Source organism: Sander lucioperca, chromosome 15 (assembly GCF_008315115.2).
Source record: "Sander lucioperca isolate FBNREF2018 chromosome 15, SLUC_FBN_1.2, whole genome shotgun sequence".
Classification (NCBI taxonomy): Eukaryota; Metazoa; Chordata; class Actinopteri; order Perciformes; family Percidae; genus Sander; species Sander lucioperca.
The window spans coordinates 25773740-25800501 of NC_050187.1; the positions used below are offsets into that span (position 1 = coordinate 25773740).

General features: G+C 43.3%; 1 protein-coding gene across 5 annotated transcripts in view; it reads right to left on the reverse strand.

Moving 5' to 3' along the window:
- Nucleotides 1-26762, reverse strand: part of sdccag8 (SHH signaling and ciliogenesis regulator sdccag8) — a 64703-nt gene that overhangs the window by 30771 nt on the left and 7170 nt on the right. For 3 of the 5 annotated variants that reach the window (XR_004106599.2, XM_031308643.2, XM_031308636.2), the window contains exons 13-16: nt 26312-26454; nt 9180-9307; nt 4696-4804; nt 2923-3054 (exon numbers count right to left, since the gene is read on the reverse strand). Coding sequence is in view for 4 of the 5 variants with exons in the window: in XM_031308643.2 (XP_031164503.1) it covers nt 2923-3054; nt 4696-4804; nt 9180-9307; nt 26312-26454 (512 nt within the window). In the remaining variant the exon portion in view is untranslated. Of the gene's footprint in view, nt 1-2922; nt 3055-4695; nt 4805-9179; nt 9308-24646; nt 25173-25239; nt 25409-26311; nt 26455-26762 lie in introns of those variants that run through there. The other 2 variants (XM_031308654.2, XM_031308649.2) reach the window with 2 other exon arrangements.

Here is a 26762-nt window from a genome sequence, read left to right on the forward strand (position 1 = left end):
CTGTTACAAACATTCCCAGTTGTACTCACTCATGTAAAATATACATTTACCTTAAGGTTATTTCTTGAACCGGACTGCTCACAAAAACACATATAACCTTTGAATTAATCATTTACAGTAGCTGGCTTTGCATTTTCCCTAACTCCATCTTTCCACCCTCCATTCTATCCCTTTATTTCAAGGCAAAAAAAGCAACACCACAAACATAGAGAAATAAATAATTAAGTGGTGCAGCAAAACATTGTGTGCTAAAAACCCCTGTGTAGTTTGGCAATCAGCTTGTCCATGTAAAAATAAATCAAGCTGATTTTCCAAATGTTTTGTGCGTGGTGCGCTGTTGCCGCTCTTCGCAGCACAGATTGCAGGCCGATGGAGAGGCTGTGAGGAGGGGCGGGGCGCTGGATATTAAACCCACTTGCACCAGCTTGTTAACACGTACACCTTAACCCCCGAGCGGCGCGGCAGGGCGCCCACCGAGTGCTCAGGGCCTGCAGGGACCAACTAACATATACCCAATGTATGGATGACACACACACACGAGAACAGAACCATATGTAGAGAGCCCAATGTACACGCTCATACACGAATATGCACACAAACATAACTGCGTGCACACACACACACACACACACACACAAAATAGAGATCTACACAAACTGCAAGACATGACTGCAATAAAGCCCTGATAAATACTGTGAATCTCTCTTTTTGTATTTGTTTAGGCTAAAATCAATGTTATAAGAATACATTTGAGGCAGGTTTTCAAGTTTTGCCCCCAGAGCACGATCAGTACCAGAAATACAACCACATACTGAAAAACCATGTACCAGCTGCAGCGTGGATCATCGTAAACATGAGTCATACCTCTCTCGCCTCCCTTACATGTATCTCTGTACTGTACCTTCTTATAATAAATCACCTAAAACATCATATACAAATGCTAAAAATGCATATATTAACTGCTCAAAACCCATAAATGCATTCCCAAACATGCACACTTTTTACCAGAACAATTATCTCAGGAAAATAAAAACTACTAAAATGTGGTCAAGCGGCTTAACAATGACTGCAAAAGTGACCTCATGTAGAACTGAACTCAAGAGATTTTTAAATATCAGGAGGATTCATCAACCAAGTAAGTGTCAAAGCAGAAAATAAAACTCACTAAATGCCAAGAGTGATTATCGTGGTTCAGTTGGGAGAAGAGAGAAGTTAGGTGCCAACTTCCCAGCCAATCCACTTTTGGCAGCCAGATTCCTACTCTGCTAAACCTCTTGAGAACATGCAATAGCAACCCGTACACACACACACACACACACACACACACACACACATAAAAATACCACCATAACATATGCGCAGAAACATACAGAATATTCATACTTCACACTCCTTGACAACTTAGAATGTTTTCTATTGTATGAAACACACAAAGAGTCACACTCAACCAGGAGACAGCTGTGACTTGGTAAACTTTGTTTTTTTGGCAGCGTCTGACTGTCGACAGGTTAACACCAGTGGGTGGTAGACAATATGTAGTGTCAGTGATGGAGCAGGAGAAAAGGGTGAGTGTGTTTGGTTTTGTGTAAGAGGAAGGTGGAGTTGGGTGGGGGCACTGAGGTAGAGATCCTGCAGAGTGGGGCAACAACACCCACACCCTCGCCCACACTGGCAGAGCCAGGCTGTATGCCAGGTGATTGGGGAGACACACACCAACTGGGCTCCACACTCATGGAGGAAGAGACCCCCGCATCACATCACATCACATCACACACACTTTCACACACACACACACACACACACACGTACAGATACTGTAGCATGAGCCAAAAATGGAGCCACTTTTACCTGCAGGTTTTATAAGCCAATGTCTCTGAAATCACTCCCTATTTGCTAAAGAGAGCAACATATTTACTCTTTGCATTTGTAATTGAGTTTCACAATTCTACGGGTAAAATGTATCCACTATACTATAGATTGCCCTCCAAATTGGAACGGAAAATGTGGTACCAATTGCAACCCATCACAACTTCAGTGAATTAGGGAGTGTTGTGTGACAGCTAATTTATCAAGTTTGTCTACTTCCAAAAAAAAGACAAACTCTGCTGTGCTTGTGCTATTATAGATCGAGCTACAAAAACTTAATGAGCCTGACTGGTGCATAATTTTGAGTTCAGCCCAGTTTGCAGTTTACGACCCAACAGGTAGAATTTCGTCATTTTACAACACAATACTTCAACCAATGTGTCCCTGAACAAGACACTTAACCCCTAGTTGCTCCAGAGGCGTACAATCTCTGATATATAGCAATTGTAAGTCGCTTTGGATAAAAGCGTCAGCTAAATGACATGTAATGTAATGTTATCACAAATGACCTTCTTGTTAACTTCATAATTCATTTCTGTTTCAGCTAGTGCATGTTATACATTTAGGGCTGTTAGTGTCCTCTGTGGATCTATAACTAGTTTATTGTTTCCAGTGCATCATATAAGAAAAAAGATGTTTTTTGATCAGAGAACAGTTTGATGTGGCGTCTGATTAAGTGAAAAATGTTACCACTGCACAGACAGCAGGAGAGTTGATGACACAAAAAAAAACACTGTGTCAACAAAAAATAAAACAATTTGCACAAGGTGGACTGGTTAGGCACAGATTGTGAAAAAAACTGCACTTATTTTTTCTTTTGTAAAGGCCTGCTGCCAGATTCTGCAAATGGAAAGGAATTAAAACTTAAAAGCACTTTGGGAACATTTAACTCCAACAAGGCTCCTGTTATGTCAATGATAAAAACTAATAGAATCTTAAGACGTGTGCCAGTTTTTCATTGAAATAAGTGTATTAGTTCTTGACTGAGGAACTAATAAATCGAAGTTATAAGTTGTGCAGTTGTGTGTATATAATGTATTATGCATATTTAGATACCTGTCTTTCATGCGCTGGTGCATGCGGCCGTGCTGGACACACTGTTCCTCCATGTCGGCGCATCGAGCTCTCAGACTCTTTACCGTCTCCTCTAGGTGTTCCTTCTCCATGGCCAGCTGCTCCAGCTCTCCTCTGCACACACAGGCAATGTTAGCTGAATAAAATATAAAATAGCGTTTTCCTAAAAACAATTTGTAGTAACACTTTCTAGATCAGACGTCACAAAGTGCTTCACAATACATGACAAACATGATAGAAATTAAATACATAAAAGAGAGTTACAAATAAATAATTAAAACTCAGCAATGGGAAGTCTAAACAGGTGGGTCTTGAGTCCACAGTCTTGGCAGATCTTAAGTCTAAAGATCTGGATACTTTAGATCTGTAGTAATAACTTGTTGTTAACATACAATATGTTTGTTTAGAAATATCCTAGTTATACTGTATAATAAAGGAAATGTATTTCTGAGAGGAAAAAGGTTGATCCTCACTTTGAATTGATAAGTGACGTCATCTACTGAGCAACCAATGGCAAACCAACTACATTTTCTCATTTATCATTTATTTGACAGCGACGACAGAGATACAGACAGGAAATATTTTACATAACATGTTAGCACTGTTTTATAAATGTTTATTCACGTAACGTTAAATGCATTGCTTGCAGAAATCTTAAATGTTGGATTATTTTAAAGCTCCTTCAGGCGCCGAGCCACACCTCCGCCCCCTGGTGATTGGATCACCTATCAGGGATCTCGAGTAACTACGATTGGACGATATGAAAATAGAAACGATCACCCCAACCTATAGGACATACAACAAAAGGTCCCTGGCCAGACGTCGCAGTTACGTGAAATCCATCTGATGCCCTGAATGTCTTTGTCTGCTGCACAACATTACACTAGACAATCAGTATATGGCCTCATCGTCAGACTTACAACTGAAAACAATTTGTCAAGACTTTTCTCATTTGTCTGCAACAGTCTTGGTGTAACCTCGCTTAGCCCGACTGAGGCCGTCCAGCAGGACTTTAACCGCTACACTGGGCTTGGACTCCAGGAGCTCAAACAGCCCGAAGGACAAAACACACCAACACCACACTGCTGCTAAACTACGTAACACACACATACAGCAGATGTAGGCTATGAGCCTTCATGGCAGTGTGTCAGCATGTATGAGAGTTCATACCCATGAAGAAAACACATTCAAGGTGGCAGTTATTACTGTGTACATATATTTGTATTTAGTATTGATGTCCACCCATAAGAAAACACACAGGGTACTTTGGTTTGTGTATTGCGTGCACGTGTCCTGTGGCTGGTGAGGCCAGTGCGGTCTGGCGTGGCCAGATTGGGGGCTGTCATGTGACTAATGTGCAGCACAGCTCCAACAGCTGACAGGACACTGGGCCCAGGGTCACTCACACACACACTCAAGTACACACACTCAAGTACACACACACAGGCAGCCCAGATGGAAAGCTATGTAGGCCTGCTGTGACTACTGTAGCATCAGGTTAACAAGAAAACAGGTCAGACTGGAAAGCAGTATGTAGTATGTTGACATACTCTGTCCAAACAGCCTGGATAGATGATGCTTCATGAACTAATGACATGGATGTCCAACCGACAGAGGGAATAAACAATGGAGCGAGGAAAATAACTGGAAAAGAGAGGCTTTGTGTGCCTACGCAAGTAGATTTTAACTCACAACACAATTGAGTGAATAAATGTTCAAACAGAGAGGAAATATGATGAAAGAGAAAATACTGACCTGCTGTTTTCTGTCCGCTCCTCCAGTTTGACTCCCAGCGTGCAGCACTCCTCCTTGAGCTTCCTGATCAGGGAATTCTGGGAACTCAGCAGACCATCCAACTCTCCAACTGCAAATCGATCGTTGGAAAGTTGTTGGTTACTCTGAGGTTAACCACCGTGGGTGATTTTGTGTGCACTTTGAGTAGCAGTCAGAAATGCTGGCAGCACGGACAATGATGGAGGTTTACGCAACGTATCACTTCTGTTAGACACTTTTCAGCCCACACGCCTACACTGAAGTTCAGACGTCGTCAAACTCAAAAGCCTGCATGGAGGATCTGTTGTCACTGGACGCCACCATCTCCCACCTCCCCTTCTCTCTAATAATAGAGACATGTACTGTATATATACAGTATATATACACTGTTTACATAGTATGTATTCAGTTATCTATCTCTCTTCTACTACTACAGGACACATCCTTAACTGCTGCTCCAAGTAAGAATGACAACCTCAGTAAAAAGAAATGACAATTACATTTGTAAGACACTGACAGTGAGCTGTGTAATTTATGGCAATTTAAATAGGCTCACTCTGCTATTATTTTTTTGGGGCTTTTCCACCTTTAATGGACAGGACAGCTAGGTGAGAAAGGGGAGAGAGAGGGGGAAGACATGCAGGAAATCGTCACAGGTCGGACTCAAACCCTGGACCTCTGCGTCGAGGCATAAACCTCTATGTATGTGCGCCTGCTCTACCAACTGAGCCAACCCGGCCACAGCTCACTCTGCTTTTAATCAAATAAAAAAAAACTGACAAAAAAATGATGGTTAGCATGGTTAGCAGTATCTCCGACTGTCACCCCCAAGAATAATGTAAAATATTAAATGTCAAAAAAGATATAAGCAAGAGTTTCTTTGACACCATTTGAATGCTTTTCACAGAGAAAAAAGGGTTCAGGTGGCATTTTTTCTTGCGGAAAATCTTCATCTTTTCATATATTTCAGTGTAGCATACAGAATATGTGTCTGAATTAAAAAAAAAAATGTTGGTTACCTCATTGACCCAGGATTTCATTTTGGTCATGCTTTCATTTAAATTAAAGTTTAAATTTTGGAGAAAAAAGACATTGTAATGTAAGTTTCATGCTACTGTGCTATCTAATATACTGTAAAATTCTTAGAAAGAAAAGTTTAAAAAAGACATTACTCGACTTAGAAAGCATCATGGCTACTTCTATTAACACATACAATACATTACCAAGAGCAGGCCATCCAAACTGCTTTAAATATGTGAGAAAAACATCTACAGTATATTACGGACAGAGCTGAACAATTACATTGATTGTAACTAATACTGCAGCAAAAGTGCATATGGTTATAGATACATATGGTTCTTTGTATTCCCAAAAATGCTTTTGGTCAACATTCACCTTAAGATTGTTCAAACAACAGGCGGAGATGTACAGAGCAAAAACACAAGTACAGAGAATAGAGGATGGAAAAATAAAATGTGCGAGAATGGTAAAACGAGATGGAAAAAGAGAGGGGGATTGTTGTTTGAAAGCACTTTCTCCTTTCCACTCTTACTGCCACATCCTCATCCGCTCATGGGGGCCTCTTTCTGAACAATCCAACACTGGGCTTTCATCATTCCTTTGAAATGATCCACGTCCCGCTCTCCAACATATGTCTGCTCTTTCAAAATAACAATGGCTGTTGCTTGGATTGAGGGAATGATCCACCTGCTCCGGCATTCTGTTACAGTCAACCGAAACCAAAAACACCAAGAACTCGCAGTCTTTGAAAAGTAGCTCACACTTGTAAAGTTATTTTTTTTTTTTGCATACAGTAGATGTTGGGAGGGAAAGAAAGAGATAGAGAAACAAAGTACGGTAGAGGAAGAGCTATGGTGGTAGATGCCTATGCTATTATACCATTTACCTGCAGGCTGAAATTTGACTCTATGCTTTTGTAATTTCTCTCTTTTTCTTTCTCTATGTGCTACATAAATACTTTTAAAATATAAAGGAGGACTGGGAGAATTGTCAAGGCCAATGCCCAGTGATGTTTCATGTAATATTATTCACTGGCTGCACATGTGTGTCTACTATGAGTTATCAATAACCTTTCATTCCACTCTATACAGCCTCTGTCCCCAGATCACTGCATGGAGGGCAGAAATTGGATGCTACAGAGCATGAAACTAAACTACACAAACTCACGGACGTGCACAGACACGTACACTAAACAAAGTTTGGTCAGTGCTGGAAAAGTTGCATGAAGAATGCTAATTAGCTGAACAGGCTTTGAATACGTCTGGCCATGCGTAGGCCAAAAAGAACCCTGGGACACAGAAACACAGCAGAACTGGCACTGGAAACAAACAGAGAAAAATGAGGGAGGGAGGGATGGAGAGAAGAAGCGTGGCAGGGAGGGAGGGATGGAGAGAAACAAATATCTGATATCATCTAGAGGCTGCTCTGTACGCATGTACTCAAAAAAGAAACATGAAAAAAATAAATCTAAGGTGGGAAGGAGTGGAGAAGAAGGGAGAGGGGGTACGGATGGATGGAAGGACAAACGGATGGACAGAGAGGCGGGATTTGGAGAGCAAGAAAGCTAATTATCCAGCTCGTCTGTTGGGTTGCACGGGGAGAGGAAGTGATGCGAGCTACTAAAGGACGTCCACCCCTCCATCCCCTCCCCATCCACAGTTTCCTGCTGTGCTCTGATGTCAGCTCTCTTTAGACAACATGTGTGCTGCCGACATGCGCCAGAAACAAACCCTTTGTTTACCCCCCCCCCCCCCTCCCCCCTCCCCCCTCCTCCATCCATTCCTCCCTCTGTACCCTCCATCTTTGTTCTGCGTACCAGCAGGCTCCCTGGTTGTTGAAGGGAACCACAGGTAAATAAAAAGATAGGAGAAGGGAGGGAGGGAGAGCGGTTGAGGGTGGGTGGTGGGTGTGAGGGGGGGATCCAGATGGTGCAACAGATGTGCTAGCAGCAGCAGCTCTGCTGTGCAGACAGACAGCGAGCTCTGAGCTGGGTCTCTCTGCGCTGCTCCCATCACCTTCCCTCTGCTCTGCCCTGCTATTCTCTCGTCTCCTCTCAGGGCTTCTGTTCTGCTCTTTTGAGGTCACTTCAGCTCAAATGATTTGTGTTCCTGTCCGTCCCCTCCCACTCTGGCCATGTTGTGTTGGTGGGGAGCAAGGTGGCACAGTAAGAAGGAAAACCATCCTTTAAATAGAAGTTGCAGGTTCAGGACCCTGTTCTAGCAAAGATCCACCCTGCTGAAGTGTCCTTGAGGAAGAGACTGAAACCCTCCCAGCTCCAGGACTGCGATTCTGTAGCTGACCCTGATTAACTCTGCTGTTTGGCTCCTTGCAGTTCTGAATATTCTGACTCAGTGTGCTCCATCCTATTTAGTTTTGCTTTGTTCGGCCCCCCCACATCACCCTCCCCTCTGTGTTAGACAACTAATGTGCCTGTGTGCCATAATGACCTACAGTAAACCTACTGAAACAGCAAATTTGAGGACTTGCTGCTGTGTGGCCGTGTAGAGATGTTCTCAAGTGTGTGCAGAGCTCTACTGAAAACTTTAAAGCCGCCGTTTGGGGAGTCTGACCCCCTATGTCCAACTGATTTGGCTCCATTGCTGCTGCCAGACACAATCTGCTGCCATTCTAGCTGGCGGGCCAATGGCCACCAGACGCAGGACTGGAGCGTCTCTGAATAGTAAAATTCACTTATATTTATATATTATAGAACTGAAATGTATAGAATGATATCTATTGTTGTATGACATTCATTTAATATTTAATGATACATTTAATTAGTTATTGGTTGTCAGCAGAACTACTTTTACTTGTTTGTTTGTCTCTTCTTCTCTAAAGTCTAGCATAAGTATAGCAGGAGAATGAATGCCACAATACACACGATTTAAGAAATACAGATACGATTAAGAATAAGAGAAGATTGTGTGCTGCTTACAGTTATTAAAATAAGTTAAGTACAAGCGCAGAGTTTCTGTTATCACAGAATGAGCCGAAATGTGTATCCAATACGCTTACAAAACAAAAAATGTTGACAAAACAACTGGCTAACCAAATGTAGCTACTGATGGACAGACCGCATGAAGACGATACGCCTCTGAAACTCCTCCAGGCAACATTTGAACTGGGACAGAGATGTGACGGAGCTGTGGCTCAACCGAAATTCGATGCAGCTGCACCCAGCGGACATCCAGGATGAGGTTCCACTACACAAGACTTTAAATAACAGGTGCTCCTTTGATAAGAAAAACATGTAGGGGAAAGGAAAGATGGGTTTTTGACAAGCTGATATCCTTGAGTAATCAGATACTTAATTATCTTTGAAATAGGTCAGATATGTTTAATTAAGTCAGAGAGGTGGGATGAAAATAGTGAGCTATGACACAAGTGGACGGTATGCTTGGCCTGGACCACTGCTAGGTGCCACTGCTGTCGGTGGAAGCACTGACCTCTCTGCTGGTGTTGAGCCTCTGTTTGCTCCAGCAGCACAGCCAGCTCTCTCTCTCTTTCCCGCGCTGAAAGGGTCACAGACGTCATTTCCTCCTCATGAGCCCGTTCTGAACTCTCTTTGTCCTGTCTGGGGAAAAGGACCGGGGTGTTAAAGGAACATTTAAACCACAATCCTTTTTACAATTACAATAATGTAGCCACATTTTACAATATTAACTGGCTCCCAACTATAACATTTCAAAATAGCATGGTGTTCATTGGATGCACAATTTCATCACATAACTTGGCTTACTACAGTGTGTGTAAAACCAGTGTTCATCCAAACAGAGAAGCCAAATGTTAGTCTGTGCCTAAGATGATTGATTACTCATCTTCTGCTTGTGGCGGAGCATGAAAATACTGTAGGCTTCAACTTCTGTCTTAAACATATAATTTCTTTTACAAAGTAAATATAAAGTTCATTGAAAGTTTAGAGTTTTTCAACTGACAATGACTAAAATATAGGCTTGTTTTACTCTACGTTGATTACATTTCAATCAAGTTTAGCATGACAGCTAACACAGCAGTTGTGTTTTGGGGGTAGGGCTGCTCTGCTCTTAGTCTACTTTTGGACAGATTGGGCCTTTAAGGACGGAGCCCCTAAGGGGACATGAGCAAAAAAAAAATCTAAAGTTTAGTTTAGTTAGTTGCGCACATGAAAAGGTTTTGCGTGCGCACATGAAAGTTTCACATGAGCACACGAAAGTTCCGTGTGAGCAGATGAAACTAAACTTTAGATTTGTTTTCATGTGCGCCGCTTTGAAACCCATTTTGCGCTGTTATGAACAGTGCCAGTGCCACAGTCAGCAGCACTGCAGCAAAGAACTCAGGTTAGAAAGGATGGTGGCTAAAGATGAGTTTATATAGATGCCAAAAGGCTTCAATTTGTCATAAGAGTCTACTAGGGTGATCAGACGTCCTGAAAAATTCGGGACAGTCCCGAAATCCAAGAAGTTGTCCCGAATCCCGAATACTGCCCTAATTGTCCCGAAAATTTGAGCAAAGTCTCAAGAGCAGACTCTCGAGTAGATATGGTCTGATAGAACATTAGTCGCAAATTTTGTTAACACGCATTGCTATTTTTCATTCATTCATGTTGAAATGGAGGCTCAGGCTGGTGTCCCGGGACCTGATGAACACGTAGCTAAAAAGCAAAAACGTCTCTGCAGGCCAGGTGGGAGGACTGGGTAGGGAAATACCCCTGGATTACTGCAGTTTTACATGACAAAGCGTTTTGCAATGTATGTAGGAAGGAGTTTGGTATTTCACACGGGGAGGGGGGTCAGACGTCAGGCTGCATGCTAGCAGCAAACTACATATAACTATAACAGCACAACTGTACAGACCAACACTTTGTGTTTGTTTTATATGTTTCATAATGACACTTGAGTTTATGATTTTAATGATTTTTTTATTTGTATTTTCGGGTTTACATGACAGACTGTTGAATTCCTGAATAAAAATAATAAATCATTTTGGTGCGGAGTTTTGAAATTCAGTTTAAGTGGCTAGTACATTAAAAACAAACTGCATACAAGCAGCCCTGAAAGCAATACATTTAAGTTTTGCTCTCATAAGGAGAAGTGTAAAATGCGAGTGACGAATGAGTGTGAAATGCCCCACATCATACTCAGTGAGTATCAAAAAAAAATGTAGGCCTTCAACTTGTTCTTAAAACAGTTACCAGTCAAAATACAGCATCCTGTTAATTATCAGTTAGGACAAGCAGCTGATTGATCGGTGCATTCCTAATAAATTCCACCATACTTTTGTGTGTGAAGATCTATAATGTGGAAAAAAATGCTGATAGATTAACACAGAGGTGAGAGAGAAAGAAGGAGGAGAGCACACACTGTACAAACAAGATGAAAGAAAGGACAGAAAGGAGAATGACAGAAAAGACTCAGGGGGTAGAAGGGTAAAAGCGTCAGGCCACTGTCGGCTTGAAGACCCCTGAGTGATACTGCAGCTGTCTACAAAACACACACACACACACACACACACACACACACACACACACAAACGTATTTAATTGTTGTCCCTGTCTCAAAAAAAGCCATTTTACCATTGACTGAGTGTTTTGCACCCCTATCTCTTCCCTCCACCTCTCTCTCTCTCCGTTTCTCCCTCATACACTCTTTTTTTGCAGGAGCGTAAATAGAAAAGATCAGCCTGCTCTGTGATATTACTTTGCTCAAGGTGCTTGCCATCCTGTGCATTTCCTGTACAATTTGTATCAATGTGATTCAGTTTCCAGCCACATTAATGCCGAAAACACGTACAACACTACAGCGACAACATCATCAGTTGATTAAACGTATCTTTCTTTTAGTTATATAAGGTCTACATATAAATAAGTCTATGACTTCGTAGTTTGAATGGAAAGCCGACTAGCATGAAATATTTGGTAGCAATCAAATAGTTTTAATCTCCACTCCCTTTGTTCGTCTCAATAACAAATAACTGGCATTGATCAACACTGCATTTTACTCCTGTTTGAACCAACTTTCTAACTTAGCTGAATGTACCCAAACAACAGAGGAACAGACAAAGAAGGAAAGAAAAGAAAAACTACAAAGACAGGAAAAAACGAACAAATAAACAGAACTCTTCCTGAAGTCCAAAGGCGCTAATGAAGAGAGAATTCTCCAGTTTAAGTGAAAACTTTTCTCCCCTACAGCGCTTGGCCTGCATCTCTAAAGTGACCGCGTCTGTCTGTTCCTTCGTGTGTGTGTGTGTTCTCCTGCTGTCCTGCTGTCTGGGGTGTGAAAGCGGGTGGCGGGTGTGCAGGGGACACAAGGAGACTGTGTGTGTCTGTACTCGTATGAGTGTGTGCGTGTGTGTGAGAGTGAATGAACCCCCGCTGGGCTTGAACAGCAGCCTGAGCCACCAAAGCGCACACCAGGGCTCAGCGGGAGATGGCGGGCAGGCGTTGCCAGCCATTTGGTCCTGCAAGAGGTTCCAGGGGGCCGTGTGTATTTGCGTATGTGTGTGTGTGTGTTTGTGTGTGCGATGGGGGGGGGCGACTCACACCAGACCTGTTTACCCACCAATTAGCATCAGACAGACCGCCAGAAAGTTCCAGCAGTCAGCAGTAGAGTGGTGGTGGTGAGGACGAGGAGGTGATGAAAAACAGGAAAACAGGAGAAGATAGAAAAGCAAAAACACAGAGAGCTATCACATATTTGGCATCTGTTTGGTTTTGCTGATCTACTGAACCAACATTTTACAAGTACAACCAAATAAAGTTGTGCACAGCAGAGCAAAGCAGATTCAGGGCCTTCATTTCTGGAAACAACCTTGAGGAGAGCTGCTGATTCTAAGTTTTGGTTCAATAAGTAAGGTCGGAGGGTTCAAATCCCCGTGACAAGGGCCTAAAAGCCTCATCGAGAATTACATTTAAGCAGAGAGTTATAACCCCCAATTTCCACCGGTTGCGGAACGGCTCCGGAACGGCGGCAGAGTCAATAGGTTTCCATTAAAGTCAATGTGTGTATTTTCACTGACTGCGGAACGGCTGCGTTCCAACTCCATCCCAGCTCCGGCGGTCCGCAGCCCTCTGGAGCAGATACGCAGAGCTTCTATTTTTGCCGGACGCCGGAGAGCTCCACAGCAATTCAGCACAATTCAGATAGTGCGGGACAGGAAGTCGAGCACAGAAATAAAATAAAACATCCGGTTAATTTTCTAAATAAAATACACCGTGCTCACGGCGGATCATATTTCCCTGCACTACACCTTGAAAACACAGCACAGTTGTTTCTCCTCTACTCCTCTGGATGGAAACAAACTGTTGTTGGTTTTGTGGTTCTATTCTAAGTGAATTTGCAAGATCTTGTGGGTCCTCGTGACTACAGCTGTCAGTCATGGCCGTAGCCGTGCCGCAACAAATCCAGACCTATTGGGTATTGACGGACGGCGGAGCACGCAGCCGACATGCAGTGGAGCCGGTCCGCAGACGTTCTGCATTCAGTGGAAATCCGGAGTGAGGTTCTTTCCCCTGCGCCATTTTGTATCCTCAATCTAATGCAACGCGTTTACTTACAAAACGCTGTCACAAAATGGCTGCTGGTGAGCACTGTCAAATTAAAGCATAAAAAAGAGAAAGCATAGAAGAGATGTCAATGGAGAGCCAAGAATTAAGGACGACGGGTAGAGCAGAGGCTGAATATGTGGGGCTGGAGCTGGATAATTCTCCCTGGACAATAATCTGCCTTCCAGCTAATTGGTGAATGGGCTCTGGGTTGCTGCCTGTGGCAGGAACTCTTGTTTGGGCCTAGGAGGCAATAGACTGAATGTTCAGTTAGTGGATAGCTGGGCCTGTTTGTATATGGCTGGCCTGATGCACTGTAGGACAGCTTGATAAGTATGGCGAGAACTGCATGGGCCAGGGGCCTAAGGTAGGCTGGAATAGCTCTGGGGCTGTGGCCAGGTACAGTGGCTGCTGGGTAAGTGGGAGGTGGCAGAGGCGGTGGCTGGCTGGCTAGCTGGCTGGAGCGGCGAGGAAGAAGAGGGGGCCCAGTCTGCACTGCCTGCCTAAGTGGGCACTATTCAAGCTGTTGCCCATTAGATGTGGGGTGCCAGGGCCTGACCAAGCACGGAGTTTGCAGCACCCCATGGTGCAGCCGGCATCCCACGCCAGAACCACCAAATGCTGTGGTTTATCAGAGAACGAGCACAAATTGGAGTCAGACGGTGGACTTGGAGGAATTGGAGACAGTCGCCAACGCCAGACACCACTGACCGCTGTTTGGGCTAAAGTAAAAGAGACTATACTCTCCCCCAATAAACACAATATCACCCAGATACACATACAAACAAAATGAGGTCATCCAGTGAACACACAGAAATAAAAATGGAAAATCTTTGTGTAAATGTAAATTACACAAAATATATGACTACAGTCGTATATACTGTTGTAATTTCAAATAACTATCAACATGATTGATGAAACTTATGAACTTGAGTTACTTCCAAGCATTCTGTTACCAAAAGCAAGGTAAAGACAAATATTGTATGAAAAAGATAAAAACTAATGGAAAACTAAAGAGAACAATCCCTCAAATCAATGCACATTCATATGTATGCACAGATACATTCCTGTTGCAAAAATAACAGGTGTGAAACATAAAGGTGAACAGATTGTGAACCCAGCCTATAGCACAAACATGCAAAGACACACGTGTTGTTCGCAACAAAGATTTCAAAGATACTATTTCTGTCACAGAGGACTGTACTAATCACTATACTCATGGCAATTTTACATACCTATGAAATATTATCAAAACTTCTAAATGAGTGTTTTAAATGTAACTTTTATAATCAGACAATGACCGATTTGCATATTACCTGTCATTTCTTGACTGCTTGTAACTAAGATCTATTTAACAGTATCAACAAAAAACAGAAAATGAAGGATCTAAGAATTGTATTTTTAAGATACCTTTGAAATTAAACTGATACACTTAATTATATAACTGGATTTTAGAAAATCAATTACATTTCCATTCAAATTCATTATTTAAACTGATGACAATTATCTTGTAAGACAATATTGATTTACTGAAATGCACTAATGCTGTACTATAAAAATACAACTGTTAACTATTTGCTCAACTGCTCAACATGGTGGCACTAATGATGATTATTTTTTGTGGAGAAATTCCAGTGGATCCACAGCTATTCATGATAGACTGCATCAATCAGACTGCATTAATATTCAACAGTTTGATACGCAAAACTACAAAGATTACTGCTGCTGTGTGAGTGGGCTTGTTTATATGTGTGACTGTGAGACGGTGAGACAGAGGCCTTGTGTAGGCCTATCTAAAACGATACTGCCAACAAAGGATGAGAGCACCGCAGAGACAATGACATATTGAACATTTGCTGCGCTGTCATTGATGCGGCATACAATAAACATCTGAATTGTTTCGTGTAGCAGACAGTGTCACACAATTTTCTCTCACACGCACCTAAATGTGTTCTAGCACATTTTTATTAAACCTTGGGGTGATGTAAGTCAATCACTCTGCTCCCACATTTTTCTTCTGACACCCCTTCTTTATCTCTGCTGCTGCTCTACTTTATGAAACAAACACATCAAACACAGGCAGCCTGATGCAGCCTCACCGCTCCTTTACTCCGTGCCCAGCCCATCTTCCATCGATTTGTCCATCTATCTGTCCACAGCGTTCTCATCTCTGCTCCGATCCTTTTTTCTGCTGTTTCCATCTCTCCCTCCACCCTCCTCTATTCCCTCCCACCCTTTTTTTCCTGTAACTAAACTGGCTGTGTCTCTCTCCATCTGCTGATTCTTCCTTCAGCGGCCCTGCACCTGTTCACACCTCCTCTCCTGTTGGCCACTCTCTTCTCCCCTCTTACACCCCCTTTATCTTTATCTCTCTCTCTCTCTCTCTCTCTGCTCAGTGCAATGCTGCCAGGCCCGTTCCTGGCTCAGTTAGCCTCTCTGTCATTCAATCCATCTGTCGGCAAGTCAACTTTGTTTACAGCGGGCGGCCCAGGCCTCTTTTCTTCTTCAAGGAGCGCTAAAGCCCCCCCACTGCCACCAAGGTCAGTGGCGAGCCAATCGTGCCCAAAAAACAAAAAACTGCAACTGCTAAATAAGCACAAAAAAATAAAATTTGCCCTACCCTTACGACACACATGGACAATAACTCTCCTGAAATATGCACATCTTCATTATCTCAATCTCTCGTGCCTATAAATAAAGACATTCATGTACAAACAGACAGCTACAAATGCACGACCCTCACAGAAACAAACATTTGCTGTTACAGCACAAATTCCCTCAGAGAGAAACCCAGCTCTAGATTTGAGTAATTAGCTGCTGATTGGCCTCTGTCATCATCTATCTCCTCTCAAAACAGAGTGAGATAAGTTTAAAAGTCTTAATTGGCACAGTTGACTGATGGTCTTAACACAGGAAGAGCGGACTGGCAGCGAAGGCATCTGTGATTTTTAAAAATAAACACACACCATACGTACAATATGCTCCCATTCTGACCTATTCCAGAAACCCAGTACTCTACGTGAGTGTCAAATCTGTGCCCTACAGAAATAGTTGTGGGTAGCATATGTGGCAGGGCTGAGGGTCAAATCAATTTCAGTTGAGAAGGTAAATGATTGGCTAGAATTAATTATTTCAATAATGATACCAGCTTCAAGTTACTTCTCATTAGACATTTAGACATTTGATAAAGTGAATAATACATGTTATATGGATGTTATAGTATGAATGTCAAATAAATTAACATAAATATAGAATAAGGGTAGGAAAAAAATAACCCTAATTGATGTTAAATATTTAACCTCATTCAATTTAAATAAAGAATCGAGAGATCAGGGGCGGGTCTAGAGGGGGGAGCGCTCCCCTGAAATTAGGCTAGAGTGCTGTCAATCTGACAAATTTGATTTCCATTGGATCAGAGTACTGGAACTTTGCTGCCTGTTCTGCCAATCGCTGCCTTTCCATTTGGTTAATGGATATATACTTTAAACACACATTACATGGCAATTGTGTACTTGTGTACTGTGTCTGTTTAGAAGTAGATTAGTAGTAATCTTCGCAGCCTTTGTCACATGACCTATTAATGTTTCCATGATGACTATCCACATTTTTGCCCATAGAAAATGTGTATTGTATTTGGAGACACAATTTGTTGAAAATAAAAATAAGTGAAATTAATAATGAATGTGATGTTGTATTTAGCAAAATTACATTGTTTTGTTCTGTCCTATCCAATATTTCCTATATTTCTAAGCAGATTTTCTATGCTGTATTCTGATAAAATCCCCCGGGCCCCCCCTGACTGATTATTGCTCCCCCCTGTGCCACTCCACTTAAAAAATCCTGGACTTGCCCCTGGAGAGAATGTTTCAGATGAGGAAAAATAAACACAGCCAGTTAGAGAGGAAGGTGTGGAAACTAAAAGCTTGTGCCACATGGAGTGTTCTCTTGTGAGCTCAATCCACCTGTGTTGGAATTCACTTCACTCCTGAGGCATACCTAATGTCGTTCAAACGCCCCTCACCTCTCCCACCCGGTTATAAGGTTGGGGGTAACTGGCAGGAAGTAACATGTGCCATCTCTCTCTCATTACCCACCCAGGTAATCTTCAGTGAACTCCTCTATTATCTTTTTACTTCCTAACCTGTTTTCTTCTCCTACGCCCCCCACAAAAACCTCTACTCTCCTCACTCCTGGGCCATTAGATCAGATGCATAGTGAGGGAGAGGTGGCCATTGAGGTGGAAAACAAAGAGAGGCTTTTTTAAACTCAGTGGGGGGGAGACTAGGGCTGTAGATGGAACCCTAGGGGGGCTTGAGCCCATCCGGTGCCTGCCGTCATATACACACCATCGACAGCCTCATGCTTTTCTCCTCTGCTCCCCTTTGCCTCCTCTATGCCATTCACCCACTCTACATTCAAAACTCCATCTGCATTCTCCTAAACCCTCTTCTCCCTGCAACTTCCATATATCCTCCTCTCTTTCATTCTCATCTATCTTTATCTATTTGCCCTTCTTTCCATTTCCAGCCTCTGTGTCATCTTCTTAATCGCTTGTGTCTTTGCTCATCTTTCCTTACTAACAGACTGCACTAAACACAGCGTTACTGTCAGGGTCAGGTCAATGTGTCTTTCAACCTGGTACACACACTTTATTTTTGAACAAGGAGCACATCAATATGCATAAATATAGTTTTGGCGTTTTTTTACCACGTGCATTAATTAAAACAAAAGCTGTAAACAGCAATGTAGCAACAGACCTTTTTGAATTTCATATGAACATTTTTATTTTATATTAAAAATCACAATCTATGTGGATTGCCTTTCATTTGAGGACTTCTTATGATAATCATTACACTGTAAACTAAACAAAATCAATATTCATTCTTATTATTCCAATGCACTATAGGAGAATGCATGTATGTCATAAAAACGAACAATCTCTGTCTGCAATTGTTTATTTTCTTGGAGGTTTCTTTTAGATGTCATACAACCTCAATGTAACTTGGGCCAACTGAGTAGCTTTAAATCATTTCAAATAAAGCATTATAATAATAACTGAAGGCAAGGTCTCAAATCCAGTGCCGGTGGAGGAGTTTGAGGGAGCATCCTGCTGTCTTCTCCCATTATACAACGCCCTTCTTAACTCATCGCCACTCTTCTCTTCCAGTATTCTTCCTTTCGTATCTCCTAGAATATCTCTACTCGGCTGCTATCTTGAACCTATCTTATCCTCCTCCCTCCTATCTCCTGCTCCTGTCTTTGTGATCATTTTGTGATACAATCTGCTGACTGGGGGCACTGCCCTACTACCTACGAGGCACTGCTGTGGCCACAAAGGGTGACAGAAAGAAAGGGATGGATTGAAGGCAAGAGGGGAAAAAAAGAGAACAAAGAGCAGCTATATGAAGGATAAAAAATGAAGAGGATGAAAAGATAAAAGCAATAGATCAATCAGGTAAAAAAGAGCGACAGAGGTAAAAGAGAAATGAGGGGAAAGAAAGAGCAGAGAGAGGTTCTGTCATGTTGGATGAAAGCTGTGCCTACTGGGCAAGTGCAGAGTCACTGATGGTGCCACCCTCACAGCAGGGGTGTGTCACACACACACACACACACACACACACACACACACACACAGACCTTTTAAAATGAAACTGATGCTAAACTGCTAAACTAAACTTTTAACAAACACACAAGTATCCATAAACACTTTCCAGTGTGTTTCAAGATATTCCAAAAACCAGATATATACATAGTTTAAAGTGGTGGCTTTACACATGTACTCCATTAGAGGCTAGAAAAGATGAGCCTAAGTGAGGTGAAGAGTGGATGGTGGATGGATGGCGGAGTGCTGGTGCTCTCCCTTTCGTTTTCTGTCCTCCAGCAGTAGTGTCTGTATGTAGGCCAGTGTCCCAGGGCTCACTTGGCTGGGGTGACAACAGTAAGTAGCCGACAGATTTGCCTCCATCTTGCCTGAGGTCTCCCAGTCAGCGATCTGTCTATTTTATCCATTCCCAGCCCTGCAGGATGGACAGATTACAGCTCTGCTTAAGAATTCTGGTTCTTATCGGGTGTGATTTTCCACTGCTAAATGTATAGCATCTACATTTTATCCTTTATGATATTTCTAGCGCAAATAAGTGCATGCAATTCCAGAGTTAGCGAGGCATGATTACAGGGTCTCATGGTATCATTTATCTTCTGCAAGAAACAGAAGGATGATGGATGGAAGGAGCGGTGTGGAGATAAAGAAAACTTGTCTCTTAGCAGCTTTCTACTTTTACTACCTGGCCTGCCTGATGGAATAGTAAAGGGAATAGTAATAGTAAAGAGAAAGGGGGCAGAACCCAACACACTAACATTGGAGCACTATAAGTCTGTGGCTGTATTTAGTTGTCCATGTGTTCAATCAAACACACAACAGACCTATGTTATCAATGTCAACATGTGTGCAACATTGATGATATTAAAGAAATGTTCTTGCTCAAGAGGCCACTTTTTTTTTTTTCTTTTTAAAAAGGTATAGTGCTGACTTCACTAAACTGTATTAAAATGATTTCCATTTCCATTTGTTAGTACCCGGTTTGACAAAAATACACATTCTGTTTAAATTACTGTCCAAGACCAGAGAAATAAAGATGTAGCAGAGTAAGACAGTAATACAGAAAGACAAAAAGAGATGGAGAGTCAAAGAAACTGAAAGAAAGATAAAAGACTAAGTAGGTCTCAACAGATTGAGCGAGAGTGCAAGAGAGAGAGGTGAGAAGGCAGGATGGCAGAGAGGGCACTCCGACAGCGAGGAGAGAAGAACGCGGCAAGGTCTCGCCAACGGGCCCACCACTGTCAACATCATGGCACTCTGTGACACACACACACACACACACACACACACACACACACACACACACACACACACACACACACACACACACACACGGCTGGCCAACGGCCCTCCCAGCTGCCCTATCCGTAACTGTCTGATTAGTTGTGCTAAGCAGCCCCTCCCCTGCCAACCATGGTGCCATCTGCTACCCAACAACATGGCTGCCGACCAGAGAAGCACACACACGCACAAACACACACGCAAATACACAAAAACACACAGCAAGCCTTATACCTGGCACTGCCCCGCTGCTGTCACAGAGAGACACACACATCAAACTTCACAGACACAGGTGTAGCCCAAAGGTATCAACACTTAACATTCGCACAAAGGCGCGCACGCAGACTCATCTAATCGCACGCTCACCAACGAGTCAAGACACACACACACACACACACGAAACAAGGATACTTCATGCATGTGTTCACGCACTCACAAAAAGTCACACACACAGTTGCTGTAGAGGTTGTGTGTGTGCACGTGTGTGGTGACAGTGGTTAGGCACGGTTAATGCCAGGTAGAAAGAAAGATGCTGTGCTCAAGTGTGTGTGCTCGCTGGCAGCGCTTGAAGGTTCATTACGGCCCCCACCTCTCCTGAGCGACTGCAGCCCGTGTGGCGCCCCGGCCCTTTTATTCCGGGCCGTGATTGGACAAGTGCCTCCCGCCGAGTTGGTTTGCAGCAGTTTTGTCGCGCCCAGATTTCACTCGCTGCTCAAAGCGAGCCTCTGGCGGGACGCGGCATCTGCTGCCTCACCTTCCTCATTTACACTTCTCCGCCCTCACACACACACACAGTTCTGTTCACCGCCTTTCCAGACCTTGCTATCACGATCTACAACTGAGGGAAGAAAAAAAAAAAAGACAAAACTAGGTTTAGGTAGACAGAGAGAAAGCAGCAGCGTGACATGTTTAATAGAGTGTGGGGAATTTTGTGTATAAGAGTCACAGTGGTAGGTCTGGAGCTTTTTATCTCTCCGACTCTCAGCATCCATCTTCTGATTTCAGGATCACAGAAAGGAGTTATGTGGGTTTCCGTCTCCCCTTCTAGCTCCGTCTACTTACCTGTCTTTTTTTTTTTACCCACTGCTTTATCAAGATTGATGAATATACATTCTCCCTTATCTCATAACATTTTCTAACATTTTGCTCTGTATTGTGACACCTCTAACACCTCAACCCTTCTCTCTTATCTGGGTGAAATAATGTTTAAGACTACATATGACAATACAGTGTGGGCATAGTCCCAGGGCAGGTAGGACATATAATCCCTCAAACATGTTGTAGATTTGTCATTTTGCACAGGGAGGCTACTTGATCACATGCCTCTACTGCTTCAACTGGCTTCTTTCATTTCGAAGGAGTAGAGGTGTCCAAGCTCCTCATTTTTCCTTTCCAACAGAAGCTGCCGCAGGATTTAAGACTACCTCAGCACCTCCCGGCCTCCTGATCCAAATCCCTACCAGGAGATTTTTAGCTGAAAACTCAGCTCCTTTCTTCAACTAAGTGTTCATGACATACGGCCGCAGATGAAATTATATGAACAGTCATGTTCAAACATTTCCTGGCCCAGGAATACATAAGGCGTTTTTCCATTACATGGTACCTGTCGACTCGCCTCGACTCTACTCTACTCTACTCGACAAACTGTGCGTCCGTTTTCCATTGCAGATTTTAGTACCGCCTCAGCGTGGCTGGTCGTTATGCCGTATCATGCACACACCAGCGCACAAGTATAAACATCAGGCCACTTGAGTTTGTTTTACAGTTCTGTGGAGGGTCCATGCAGAGCTTTCGCCGTAGCCTGTGTAGCCTATGTAAAAGTGGCCTGATGTTTATACTTGTGCGCTGGTGTGTGCGTGGAGCCGGCCATGTGTGTGTAGTTAGGCTACGGCGAAAGCTCTGCCGGAGCCTCCGCAGATACTGTAAACAAGCGCCGCCGCAGTAAACTACTGTGACCTAACGCGACACACATACAGAACGTCGAAGGTGTGTGTTGCCAGAAGACACATTTTGTTTTAAATTAAGCTGGAGGCAGCAAAAAAAACAGCTGGTTAACAACTGTTTAAAAATAGCGGGTTTGTTCAGGACACCCCCGTCTGTCGCTTTCACGTCACCTTTTCAGCTCGCCTCGGCTCGCTTGGAACCTCGACTGAGGAGGTACTAAAAAAAGTACCTGTTAGCAGGTACCAGGTACTTTTTTTCGTAATGGAAAACCAAAAAAGGCGAGTAGAGTCAAGGCGAGTCGAGCTGGTACCATGTAATGGAAAAGCGCCAATAGTCACAAGTTCTAGGAAAAGTAACAGCAAGTAAACTTATTCACTGAAGTAATTCCAGCTCCACGTCCATCTCCAGCTCTAAGCAAGCACCCTCATGAACATGGATGCTTGATTTCATGGGGATAACAAAACTGGGGGAAGATTTGGGGCCTCACAGACGTTCGACTCGTCTAAACCACAAAGCAAGCACACAGGTCTCAACTCACCATGGATACACTAATGCATGCAAACACACACTTCATTTCATTCATGTCTATCTGGCATGTGTTGAAACTGAAGTTATGCTGGACACTTTCACTGTGGCCTTTGGGCTGTGATCACAACACAGGGAGAGATAAGGCCGGATAGAGACAAGGAAAGAAGAAAAGAAAGTAAGTGAAGAAAGACAGGAGCAAACTAACAAAACAAACTTAGTAAAGCCCTCTGCTGGGCTGGGACTGGTGTGTGTGTGTGTGTGTGTGTGTGTGTGTGTGTGTGTGTGTGTGTGTGTGTGTGTGTGTGTGTGTGTGTGTGTGTGTGGCGATGTGAACAGAGTGGCGGGGATTAGGACAGATCCTGGGCTGTCCAACTCACAGCTGGCTGATGATCCAATCCTGGAGCGCAGTGCACCGCACCAGCCGCCATGGGACCCCCGGATGCGTGCACGCATCTGTGTGTATGAGAGTCTGTGTGTACAGGCATGTGGTTTCGACTGATGTGCGTATCAGTGTGCACATTTGCACTGTGTGTGTGTGTGTGTGTGTGTGTGTGTGTGTGTGTGTTTGTTTATCACAAAGGAAGGTAGGGCTATCAGAAATCAAACAGAGGCTGTCTGTGCTTCATGTCCCCTGTTTGAAGACAGGCTGTGATCATTTGGGCCACAAGACGAGGACAGAATGAAAGAGCAGAGCGTGCAAGTTGCAGAGAGCGAATCAAAGAGCTGCCTTCCAAGGCTGGTCATACAAATGCCTTCCAGCCACGCTACTGTGAATCTCACACAGATCAGCCCACTACAGCTACAAAGACTTTTGCATGGCTCTGCCGTGAACAAGAGAGGGAAAACAGAGGCATGACTATGAATGAACTACATGTAGTTCTGCATAACCCCAGAAGGCCCACAGACAGAAAGAGAGAAACAGAGGTAGAGGGAGGGGATAGAGACAACCGCTTGAGGTTTATTTGTTTAGTTTGGAACAGCAGGAGAAAAAAGCAATAGAGCACATGACAAGCGAGGGGAAAAAAAAGAGGAAAAAAAACACGTCCTGAGGACGGACAAAGGCTTTGACCAAATCTCAGGAGGTGTGTACGGGACATGTGGATGTGTGTGGATCTGTGTTTGATGCCTGCATTCTACGCTGCTCCAAAAATGTCCAGTTTTCCTGTTTTGTTAGATGCCGTCCTTCATCTGCACGTATCTCAACGATACTTTAAACACCATCTTTAAAAACTCTGATGTTATATCCACAGACATGGATGGATCATTGGATGGATGGAAAGACTTTATGAGCTTCTAAGAAAACAGTTTGGGAAAACAAGCCTGCTGAACAGCTTAACTGTGAGTGATGAGAATAGAAACTAAAATCCTCAGTGTGTCCTCAGTAGACTTTTTGCTCCAGAGTTCCTATCTCCGTATTCACAATGCTAAGCGTAACGATGAGCATAACATCAAAAGTGATACAGGTGGGTTGGAACTTCTCCCTCAATCTGTTTGTAATTGCTCACACATTTATGAATGCCTTAGAATAAAGTGTACGCAGTTATCCCCTTATTTAAATTATTATCATGTCTCACCCAACAACAACAACAACAACAGCAGCAGGTGTGAATGTGTGAATGTTCAGGATTACAGAAATACTACAATAGAGCATAGAAGTAACATTTATGATGTGCCAGTTTGTCAAATATGATGATGATGATTTTGGCCCAACAGTGTAATTTGTGTATTGCAGCATATGTCTAGCTGGTGCTCTAGGTGTAGATTTAATTTTTGTTGTTTTGTAGTTAAAGTCATAACAGAGTATGATACCACACCAACCGTTTAGAAACTTGGCAATGCATTAAAAAATGGTATGATGGGTTTGTATTGGTATGACGGGTTTGTATTACTAAATACAACTTGTATTTAGTAATACAAAACCCATCTTTTTTAAGGAGCTAATTCTGCTTGAAGCATGGGCAGAATTAGCTCCTTAAAAAGGTAGACCTGCAGATTTGTGTGATCTTCAATCATGTGACAATATTTTAGTCTCTTTATTTTTGTTATTACTGTGGGGATTTATAGTTTTAATGACTGTGATCCAACACCGCTTTTTAAAAAGCTTTGCTCTAAACATGACTTTAAATGTAACTGTGTGATACTGAACGTGGACATGCTTCTCATGCACTACTGGAAGAAAAGAATGATCCATATTAAATCAGTATCAGAAGTGGCTTTTACTGCTAATGACCCAAATTGAATTTGAATGGCTACATGCTCAGCCAAGTCAACAGCTGTCAAACCTCTAGTATGCATCTGCGGATAGATAAAACTATAAACTCTCTCATGCACAAACACCCGCACACATGGCAGTAAAATGGTTTAGGCCAGTGGCTACTCTAGTACAGGTCAAAGTTATCTTGTTGCCACATCAATATTCATGTCATTCTCCACAGCTGGCTGCAAAACACACACAGACACACGCTTCTTACCTCATCCCTTAAACACATGACTGCCCCCCATGCAGCCAGTGTGTCAGCGCTGGCCAGCTGACAGACAAACACACTTAAACACAGATCAAGCCGGGAGCTGCAGTGGACACACACACACACACACGCACGCACACAAACAAATACACAAACAAATACACACACTTATAGATTACACAATCTTATATCCCGCAGCCTCCAGCACCACAGGGCACCATCACCACATCTGTGCCCAACTCAGACACCCCGGCTGTAGGCAGCAGAGGTGAGAGAGTGCCCTGGGCGGCTGGCATGGCCATGTCTGTGGATGGTGTGGAAGGGAACAGCAGCCAGCAGCTGACAGGAGGGAGAGAGGAAAGGAAAGGAGAAGGGAGGAATGCAGGAGGACAGGAGAGGACGGAAGAATAATAATAAAGGGAAAAGAAGAGAAGATGATAGAGTAAAAAACAAAATGAATTATTTAAAGTATAAAAAAGGAATGACAGCTTAGGACATGCAGACAAAAAAGCTGCAGGTAGAAAAGAAATATTGATAACTGTATAGATGGGTGGGACGAATGGATAAAAGAATAACAGAGGAAGCGTTATAGAGCACCAGGGGAAAAAAATGGGATAAAAAGATGCAGAAATAGATGGAAAGAGAGAATATGGAGGTAAGAGGGAAGGGAGCCGGTAGCGCCTGTTGTGAGAACGGGTGCAGGGCACTGGCAGGTGGCACTGAGGCCAGGCTGTCCAGTGACCATCAGCCGCACTTTTCTGTGTGTGTGTGTGTGTGTGTGTGTGTGTGTGTGTGTGTGTGTGTGCCAGGGACAGAAGTAAAGCTCAGGCGCCATTTTGGCTCTGCTGGAGCTGTTGCTGGGCTGGGCACTGGCCTGGTGGCACAGAGTGGGCAGTGTGTGTGTGTGTGTGTGTGTGTGTGTGTGTGTGTGTGTGTTGCATTATGTTGTGGCATGCTTAACAGGATTAAAGGTGACCTGGTGAGGTCCAGTTGGTACCGGGACCATGGCACAGTGGCATGCATGTGTGTTTATGTGTGTGTGGTTTGTATAATAGGATTAGCTGTTACCTGGTGCGGTACAGTTGGTGTGCTGGTCTGAACTGGACTGGGCTGAGCTGGGCAGGAGCTGGGCAGAGGGGAGTGCTGTGTGTGTGTGTGTGAGTGTGTGTGTGTGTGTGTGTGTGTGTGTGTGTGTGTGTGTGTGTGTGTGTGTGGGGCATGTATAATAGGATTAGGTACTACCTGGTGAGGTGCAGTTGGCGCTGGGCATTTGCCAGCTGTTCTGCTAGGCTCAGGGCTTCGGCCTGCCATTGGCTCCCGTCCTTTTGGACCGCCTCCAGATGCTGCCGACAGCCAACCAGCTCTGAATTCAGCCTTTCCACTTCCTGTCCCGCAGAGATGGAAGGAGAGAGGGAAGAGGAGGTGAGGAAATCTTTCACAACAACCAACCTTATGTCCTCAGACAAACAAAACATATAACGCTGATTACAACCTCAACCTAAAGGTTGAGTGGAAGGAAATAATTAGATCATCTAATATTCAAAATTTGAAAAGTTTGATTCGAAACAGTAAAATTGTATTTTGAAATATCAGGTCAATTCATATTTTCTATGAGGCATTCTATTTAACAAGCCCTGTGTCATTTAAAAGTGTAACCAGGACTTCTCTTGCACTGCATATATTTATTTCCAGT